This window comes from Coffea arabica, chromosome 10c (assembly GCF_036785885.1).
Source record: "Coffea arabica cultivar ET-39 chromosome 10c, Coffea Arabica ET-39 HiFi, whole genome shotgun sequence".
Taxonomy (NCBI): Eukaryota; Viridiplantae; Streptophyta; class Magnoliopsida; order Gentianales; family Rubiaceae; genus Coffea; species Coffea arabica.
Genome location: NC_092329.1, coordinates 19,399,535 through 19,408,833, shown reverse-complemented (window position 1 = coordinate 19,408,833; position 9,299 = coordinate 19,399,535). Strand labels below are relative to the sequence as shown.

General features: G+C 40.0%; 1 protein-coding gene across 1 annotated transcript; it reads right to left on the bottom strand.

The window, feature by feature from the left end:
• Window positions 1-707: 707 nt before the first annotated feature.
• On the bottom strand, window positions 708-2,396 carry LOC140015854 (uncharacterized). Its single transcript, XM_072068681.1, has 2 exons — window positions 1,854-2,396; window positions 708-1,751 (listed from the first exon to the last, which is right to left on the bottom strand). The coding sequence occupies exons 1-2, from the start codon at window positions 2,394-2,396 to the stop codon at window positions 708-710; spliced, it is 1,587 nt and encodes a 528-aa protein (XP_071924782.1).
• Window positions 2,397-9,299: the final 6,903 nt, after the last annotated feature.

Genomic DNA, 9,299 nt, shown 5'->3' with positions numbered 1-9,299 from the left:
GGCAATCTGTGCACCACTACATCGGTCGAAATGCCAGTCATATCGTCATGAGACTATGCAAATACATCTTGAAACATAGACAAAAACTCAATCATCTCCTTTTTCTGCTTTTCGTTCAAATGAATACTGATTTGTATCTCCTTAATCTCAGTCTCAGTGCCAATGTTGACAATTTCTATTTATTCTAGGTTCGGTTTAGATTTCTCTTCATATTGTTCGAGATCTTTAGAGAAAAAATCATATACCTCCTCATTATCACTCTCGTTTTGAATTTTGGATTCCATAACTTCCAAGCCGTGAGTGATATAGAGATTGTCATAATTGAATTCCAGAACAGTGATATCCAAAGGGTCAAATAATTTTATTTTTGGCCATCTGAAAGAATTAAGAAATTCAAGACAATAAGCAAATAAAACACGCAAATAAACAAGTAATCGAACAATTGTGATAAAAAAACTACTTGTACGTTTTCATAAAGTTTCAAATCAAAGTGAAACAAGACAAAGGTCTAATTGCTAACGATGCTTTCATTAAACTATTTACATATGCAAGAAACAGTTTTCATGAATTTTGGTAAATGACAACCCCCTGTAGATTTACCGAAACTCCTTTCGCAAGGAAAAGTACTCGGCGGTCCAGTTGTGTATAGCTCCTTGGGGAATGTCTGGGAATTCGGTATCATCTAACAAACCATCTTCGGATATTGCTCACACAAACAAATGAGTCAGGCTTGTCTCCACTTCATCAATTGGGCTAAACTCAGATGTAATGACTTCAGCCGGCTTTGGAAAGGTATAGCGTAGTGGTGGAATGTCTAAAGCACCTAACTTGCCTTCCTTTTCTGCGTTCTTGCGTGCTTTCATCTCTTTTATATCTCTGGCAGTCGGACAGAATCCCAAACCAAATAGGTCATTTTTTTCGATGAGTTCCATGGGCTTTAGAATGCCTTGTAGATTGCGTCCCAATCCCTTATCAAATTCATATCCTCCGCGAATCATCTCTTGGGCCATCATAACACTGGCCGCTGGCAAAATCATTTCATCTTTTGAATCCTCACTTGTTATCCAACTCACGGAGACAATATCAGTTGTACGGTAAGAAGACACTAAAGCATTTCGGTTACCATCCTCCTCAGGCTCGGAATCGGCAATTACAATGCAATTTTCTTCAGCAAAAATGGTTATCAGCTGGTCATTCAGTACAAATTTCAATACTTGATGCAAGGAAGAGGGCACAACGCCAGAGCTATGAATCCACGGCCGCCCGAGTAAAACATTATAGACACTGGGAAAGTGCATAGCTTGGCAGGCTATCTGAAATTGAGCAGGCCCCATTTCGACCACCAAATTTACTTCTCCTATGGACTCCCTTTGGGATCCATCGAATCCTCGAACTACGGTCTCTGAGGGTTTTAATTTGACATCTTGCAACCCTAACTTCACCAAAGTGCTCCAAGGACAAATATTGAGGGCAGACCCATTGTCGATTAGTACTTTAGGCAACATTTTTCCATTGCATCTCACAGCTACATATAAGGCTTTGTTATGACCAGTTCCTTCCGCAGGCAGCTCTTCATCAGAAAAAGTGATTTGTTTAGCAGTCAATACATTTCCGACTATGTACGAGAAATTGTCAACCGAAATATCTTTGGGAATCCGAGTCTTAGTCAAAACTTCAAGTAACGTATCCCTATGCAAGTCGGAGGAGAAATGCAAGTCTAAGATGGAAATTTGGGCAGGCATTTTGTTCAGCTGTTCCACCACATTGTATTCGCTTCTCTTAAGTCTCTTGAGAAAATCTCATGCATCTTTTTTAGTCACTGCGGGTTTGGTAATCGATTCACGATTGCTTACTTGGACTAGGGCGCTAGCAGTGGATGAACTTGCAATCTTTCCTGACCTCGTAACAATAGACACTTCTTCATTCAAAATTTGTTTACCACCGATTTGCAAAATGGGTTCATTATAATTCCACAGCACTTGCTGTAAACTTAAAACCGGAACTTGTTCTGGGAATTCAATTACCACAAGTTCTAAAGCCGCACTTTCGGATGGAGTTAGGTCTAAAATGAAGGGCCTCTTGTCTCCCTCATACGATGCTTCCTCTATCACAAAAGGTTGATCCATTATCCCGAACACTTCTGTTTCATTTGACATGCTTCGGACAAGCTCTTCAAATTCCTTATCGTCCATAATAACTCCAACAGTATCAGTGTGTTCCGGCAAGAGGTTCTTGCTCATATTCGGTCCTTGCTCTTTTTTTTTCCTAATCACAATTTCCCCTGCTTCGAGCGTGTCTTGAACTTTATGTTTGAGGAGTCGACAATTGGCAGTGGAGTGACCAGGTGATCCTGAATGATAAGCACAAGTAGCCTGTGGATTATACCCAGCAGGCATGCCATAAGGGTAAGTTGGAGGGGAAATCACACCTATCTTACCGGCAGCCTTTAATTGCTCGTACAACTGATCCAAAGGCCTGCCTAGGTTGGTGAACGTTTGGGTACGATTTTGATTGTAGGTTTCAGTAGGTTGGGGATAGTTGTAGGTAGGTCTGTTTGGTGGGAAAAATCTTTGGTGGTAAGGAGGTCGAGGACGAGTTTGTTGAAAGTTAGGTTGAGATATTTGAAAAGGGGCCGTAGGCGGGTTGGTGTAATTTGGGCGAGGTCGGAGGTAGGAGATATTGGTATTATAGACAGGGTGAGGATTTGAATAGTAGGGATAAGGTAGTGAATATGTTGGTTTGTGTTGAAATCTGGGTCTTGGTGTGGGGTTTTGATCTCAGATAAAGGCAGCTTCCCCCTCTTTCTTTTTAAATTGCGACTTTTTCCCACTACTCCCTTGTCCTTGCAAAGCATCCAACTGCAATTTTAGAGCAGAGACATTAACGATCTTCCCAATTCTTACGAAGTCATCGTACTCTTCAAACTTATTGACAATAGCAGCAAATGAGCATCCAGTCATGCGAAAAATTTCTTCAAAGTACGGCAGATCATGTGCCTTAATGAAAGTGCGGATAATTTCATCCTCAGTCATTGGTGGCTCGATTTTTGCAGCTATTTTTCTCCATCTCTTGGCATAGGTTTTGTGGTCCTCAGAGGGTTTTCTCTTTGTTCTTTCCAACGTGGTTCGTGTCAGAGCCTGCTCACAGTTTTACTCGTACTGCCTCACAAAAGCATTAGACAAGTCAAACCAGGTCTTCATTTCCTCGGGTTTCAGATTGGAATACCAATCAAGTGCATCCCCCTCTAGACTTTCTGGGAACAGCCTCAGAGGCAGATTCTCGTCATCTATGGGCCTTCCCAACTTGTTAGCAAACAGACGGAGGTGCATTTTGGGATTGCCAGTTCCATCGTACTTGTTAAATTTTGGGGTCTTGAACCCCACAGGCAGTTGTACGTTTGGGAAGAGACAAAGTTCATCATAGTCCAACACTCCTTGCTTGTTTAACCCTTGACTTTTCCTCATAAATTAATCGAAACGGTCTAGACGCTTGAGCAATTTCATATCAACGGGAGCAGAAGATTCCCCTATCTCTGGTTTAGCTTGGACAGTTTGGTTTGGCAGGAAGGGCTCTGCGGTAGTGTGATAAAAAGCATTTGGTTCGGGGGTTATATTCGAAGTGACTTGGAGTGGTGGAATTTGCGCGTAAGTAGGGAAAAATGAAAGATTAGGAGGGTAAGTGTATGGCAAATTTGTGGTGGCATAGGTGAAAGTTTCTTCGGGTAGAATAGGGAAGGATGGAGTAAAGGTAGTTTGACTCGGAGGTATGACAAATGGTTCTTGCTCAGGTTGTCTGACGGGTACGGGCTCAGGTTGAACTCCGCTGCTGATAAGCTCATCAATCAATTTCCTTTGGCCCGCCATCTCGGTAGCCATCTCACCAAACTTAGTAAGCATCTCGGTTAGCTGAACCCCTAAACTCGTAGTCTCAGGTTGAGTTGCAGTAGCAGACCTATCCAATGGTTCCGGTTGTGAACTCATGTTTACACGATTCCTTTGGGCTTGACTACAGGATCGTGTTATGATGGGGCTTCGACGAGAAGTTATGTTTAAATATTATCTGAAAATATGAAATGACTTGCCTTTAGATTTTAAACCTCGCTTAGCTTTTCCAGCGAAAATAAAATAAAGAAAAAGAAAAAGACAAGAGTTAGTAAATATTCAAAAAATTCGGATGCATGTCCTATTGGGGAGCTCTTTTTGTGCTAAGGGTAGGCCTAGCATGATGCAACACCTTCGAAATGGGACCCGCTATACAACCTGTTTTGACAACAATTTTGTACGAGTGCAAAGAAAGATCAATTTCATTGATAAACTTGCCAATATTTACATCATATCACGAAGGCGGTTTCGTACAAGGTCGCCAAAATTTCTGAGCCTGTCTAATACAGAATCCCTAGTTTCTCTAGCATATGAAATTCTAACACGTTCAGTTTGATCATACAATTCTCCGCATTTCCTTTTCAGCTCTTGACGCTTTTCTTGCTCATTTTCGTACAATTACTTGTTTTGCTCTGCTATTCCCTTGTATGTTTCAACAGACTTATTTAACTGTAGAATTTCCCTATCCTTTGATTCAATGATGGCTTTCAACTTTTTGACCTCCTTAACTGGTTCATTTTGCTGCTCTTGTGCAGTGGATCTTCTTACCTAGTCTTCGTATTATGGAGTCGTCAAACCCTTCTGCTTGAGTTCCGGGATGTATTTAAAACACTCGTCATCAGATAGAGTCACCCTTGCCTCAATAATCTGGTCTTTCATAGGGAGCTTGCTTGGGCACATTCTTCTATTGAAAATGATGGTAAGCTTACTCACATCAACCACAGGCGGCACTCCTTGGGTACGTCCTAACTGTCTGAGAAACCTCTTTGGGGTGTATGCAGTGATTCCTTGGGTACCCAGTAGGAGGACAAATTCTGACACTTTAGTGCGAAGTATTGGCCTAAAGCAAATCGTCCAGTCCAACACCCACCTAATGTCTTGATCCGGCAGTATCTCTAAGTATTCGACACATTCAAACGCATCGCTCGGCAAGCTCTCTCCGTTGACTCACTTATGGTGCGTGATTACCCAGCTGTACCCAACCACTGGCAAACTTTCAGGAACGGATGCTCGTCTCTTAAAATGTTCTAGGGCCCAAATATGCAAAACTACATTAGCCCCATAAAAGAACTTTTCCCCTTTCTGGCAGTTAGTACAAGCTAGCAAAATGTCCGCAAGGATGGTCGGGATTATGGTGCATTGTTTACTTCGGATTTCTAAAAAGAGGTCTTGTATAACCTTTGCTACCTTGAAAGCTATTTTCAGATCTTTTCTTAGGAAGATATAGACTCCAGCCATAACTATTCCATACACCAATGGTATTTTGCGCTCCCATACATCCTTGGATGTGAATGAAAAATCCTCCCTATATCTCTCGAACCCGTTTCGTAGTGCAAAATGCTCAAACAAAATGTTCACGGCAATGCCCTGGTCTGACCCTCGCAATACCGACTCTTTCAATCCTATGATCTTGCAAAATTCCATCTTGTCTGCAATGGACGGGAAAACCAAGGCGGTTCCATGCAAAGGTAAATTGAAGAGGCCAGCTATTTCCTCAAGTGTCATTGTCATGTGTTTATTGCCTACTCTAAAGGCTGAACATTCTGGGTCCCAAAGATGTACTAATTCCCCCACTAGATAGCCATTGGGCTTGATGTCCTTAAGGTCTCCAACCGGTCCTAAATATTGAGCTACTTGATGCAATTCATTGGGCAGCATAAGGGCAGGCCATCTTTGAATCTCAGTCGACGGTATCAATAACTGATAAATTTGGCGAGGGCAATCCATCTAAAAATGGAAGGGCCGAGTTGTCAATTACCTTACCTACGAGTCCCATTCTCCGGTTGGCAAGAATTTAAACGTGCAATCCCTTGAAGGGTTATGTACCCACGGGAAGATCAATGTGGGTTTAATCCTAACAACGAGATTCCCGAAATGGCATTCCCTCTATGGCTCATGCAGGATCGTGTCACGGCTACATGTCACGGCTACATGTCATGAGTGAATCTATCGAAAAACCCTCAACCTTCGACTAAAAGCTAAAGGCTATGAATCCAAAGTTTAAAATGAAAAATTGAGTGACTCCTCGGATCATACTACGCACACATCGTGTCGCGATCACAAGTCCAAGTGAGTTGCCTAAAATCCTAATAAGGTGGAGTGGCGTGACAAGCCACTAAAAGAAAAATAAATGAGGGATAAAAAATAAAGCGTATTCACATATGCTAGTGCTCGTTTGGAGGGGAGGGATCGAGGACCAACGCGAGACTCTAGGGAAATATCCCCCACCCAAAATGCAATGCAAGGCGCGGGATCACATAAATAAACCATCCATCCATCAAATCAATCGTACGCAAATAGGTGAGGGAGTGAGTTGATACGCGCGAAATGCAAAATCCTAAAAAGAAAAATGCAACCCTAAACATCCAAATGCGATATATAAAAAGGTTAAAAGAAGAAAAAAATTGACTAAATCAAATTTGCTTGGACTCTCGAAATCCCAGTGGAGTCGCCAACTGTCGCGCCCCATTTTTGAAAATAAAGAAAAATGAATTGTTTTTAAGAAAATGAATTTTTGGATTATTTTTTAGTGCAAAAATGTGTTTTTGAAAATAAAAGAAAAATGGGTCTAAATGGGACTTGAAAATGCGACGATTTGACCCAAAATGATAGTTTAAATAAAAATTGGAGTCGCCACTTGGTATTGAGTTAAGGTATACCAAGTAACCTAAAAATGAATTTTTAGAAGAAAAGGAAAAAATAGGAAAATCCTTTTTAAAAGACTCCAAGTCTACGAAAATCAGAGAAAAAAATTTGGGAGTCACATTTGAAGAAAGGGATGGCAAGGATAAGAATCCAAGGCACCCTTTCAACCTAGCCAAGGCTAGTTGCGCGATTTAGTCAAAGATTTTCTTATTTTTAACGTAAAAATTAATCACATTTGGATGTACTATATGAATACATACCCTAGACCTAGGAGGGTATCAGGGGGTCAAAATATCTCTTCAAAACTCAATTGGTGCCAATCACATTAATTGTGATGCCCAATGTGGACTCTTTGGAGAGGTCATAAATAAAGCAAATGAGACTCTAAGAAAAGAAAAGGAAAATAAAAATATTTGTATAAATATACGTGACCTAAAGGAATGCATCATATCGGGTGCAGGAGACTAATGTTCATGACTCAATGTTCCCTTTAATAGAGGGAATACGAGCGTGCTAAGGCTAGAAAGCCAAACTCGTCCATATCCCATATCCAAGGATTTTCCTAATCTAGCACGCAAATGATCTAACCTAGTTTCTATTTCTTAAATGAAATGCAAGTCTAATGTTATGTTTTCAAACAAAGGGGTAAGGAATATATATAAGGGGAAAATACAGAGTAGGGGATATACATATAAGGATGGATGTCATGCAAAAAAAAATGATAAAAGACTCTAAAAAGTAAAAATATGCATGAGATGAAGTGATTTTATCACACAATCATGATCTAACGTGCGGATGGCTCCTAAGGGTCTAGCGTTGGACTAGCCCTTAACTAACGTTCTCTCACAAGCATTGGACTTGTAAGAGCTTGAAGGGAAGACCATCACTAACATTGGACTAGCCACGGTAACGTACATTCCATCCACATAATCAAATATAATATTAAAAGCAAATAGGCATGCAAAACACATAGTTTCACATAGCACGTAACACATAAGCATGTTTGTCTAGATGCAGAATCATAGGGAAAGCAATTAAACACATAGGCATATAGGCACACATAAGCACATAGCACACAAGGCCTATCTATTACAAAAGGGGATGCCTACTACAATCTAAAGGGGGAAGACTTAGAAAAGTAAATCCTAACTATTACATTGGCTAGCTAAGACATGTCTTCAAGAGATGCGCCAAAACCTAGCTATTACAAATTGGGGTTCAAATGCTCTCAAATGACTTGCCAATTAAAAAAGGTGAAATAAAAAGAAAGCGAAACAGGCAATTAAACATAAAATGAAAAGCGAATTAAAGCATGCATATTCACACAAAACACGTAGGAGCACGTAGGAGAAATAAAATCAAGGAGATAGAGGTTACCTCCCTTGCAATGGTAATGAAATGAAGGAAATATTAGCTTCAAAACAATAAAAGGGTCAAGGCACCAATTAAATAGTAAAGTATAAACAAAATCACCAAATCCCTCCCAATTGCAAATTAAATGAAATCAAATAATGCATAATTTCCAAGAAAGTAAATTATTGATCAAATTTCTAAAATAGAAAAACTACCAAGGACCCAATAGCAAATACTAACCAATCACTCAAGCCCAATTTAAACATTTTAGGAAATTCAAGTCCAAGAGCAAAGAAAGGGTCAAGGAATGGTTGAAATTGCAATTACTTTAGGTCCTAATTGCAAGAAATCAAAACATAATTGGGCCTTTATAGAACGAGGAGAAACATGTGAGGTTGATTTGCAATTTTTAGAAGTTATTTTGCATGCAAATTCCATGCAACAACTACAAAACAAGCAAATAAGCTTCTGCAATCAAAATCTTCAGCAGCTAATGAAACTTCCTTCCATAAATCCCATAGCAGGCTTCAAGCAAAACCCAATTAACACTAGCTCTCAACACTCCTTGACAACTAAACAGTTTGATTAACCAACCCCATCATAAACAACAAACTATTACAATCAAATGAATAACCAAATGGGAAGCACATGCTGCGGCAGAAAAAAGAGAAACCAGCTTTCTAAGTTTTCTGATATAGCTTCCCTTTAGCATATAATCTCAAGCAAACATCAAAGCCGCGGCCCTAAACAATAAAGCATCCAACTTATCCAAACAAGTCAAAACTTAAAATGAAAATATGCAATTCTGGAAAAACTTTCAGGCAGAGTTTATGCAAAGTCATGAAGAATCCTCAATCCATGAGACATTCACACCGAAGCCTTTGTAGTTTCGGATCAAAACGTGCAAATTTATCAATAATTATTTAGACACCAGATTTAGCTAGCAAAATGGATGACCAAAACCAGTCTTTGTGAGCTGTTGCAGGAAGAAAAAGAAAGCAGCAAAGCGTGAGGATGAAGTGCAACTTTTTGGACAAAACCACGTATAGGAGGAAATGAAATGGAAGCAACGGAAAACAACACAAGTGTGCAACTGACAGAACCTAAATCTAGTCAAATTTAACATGCATTGCTCTTAACCAAAGCAAACAAAACCAGAAAACACAAGATGCATGGCTCAAAACTCCCCCCCTTATTCAT

What these genes read in the sequence shown, in the direction of transcription:
- LOC140015854 (XM_072068681.1), bottom strand. Translation starts at nt 2,396, where the DNA reads ATGCCTGCTGGGTATAATCCACAGGCTACTTGTGCTTATCATTCAGGA. An exon ending in CTGCTAGCGCCCTAGTCCAA is followed by an intron (nt 1,752 to 1,853) that starts GTAAGCAATCGT and finishes GTGGTGGAACAG; the next exon opens with CTGAACAAAATGCCTGCCCA.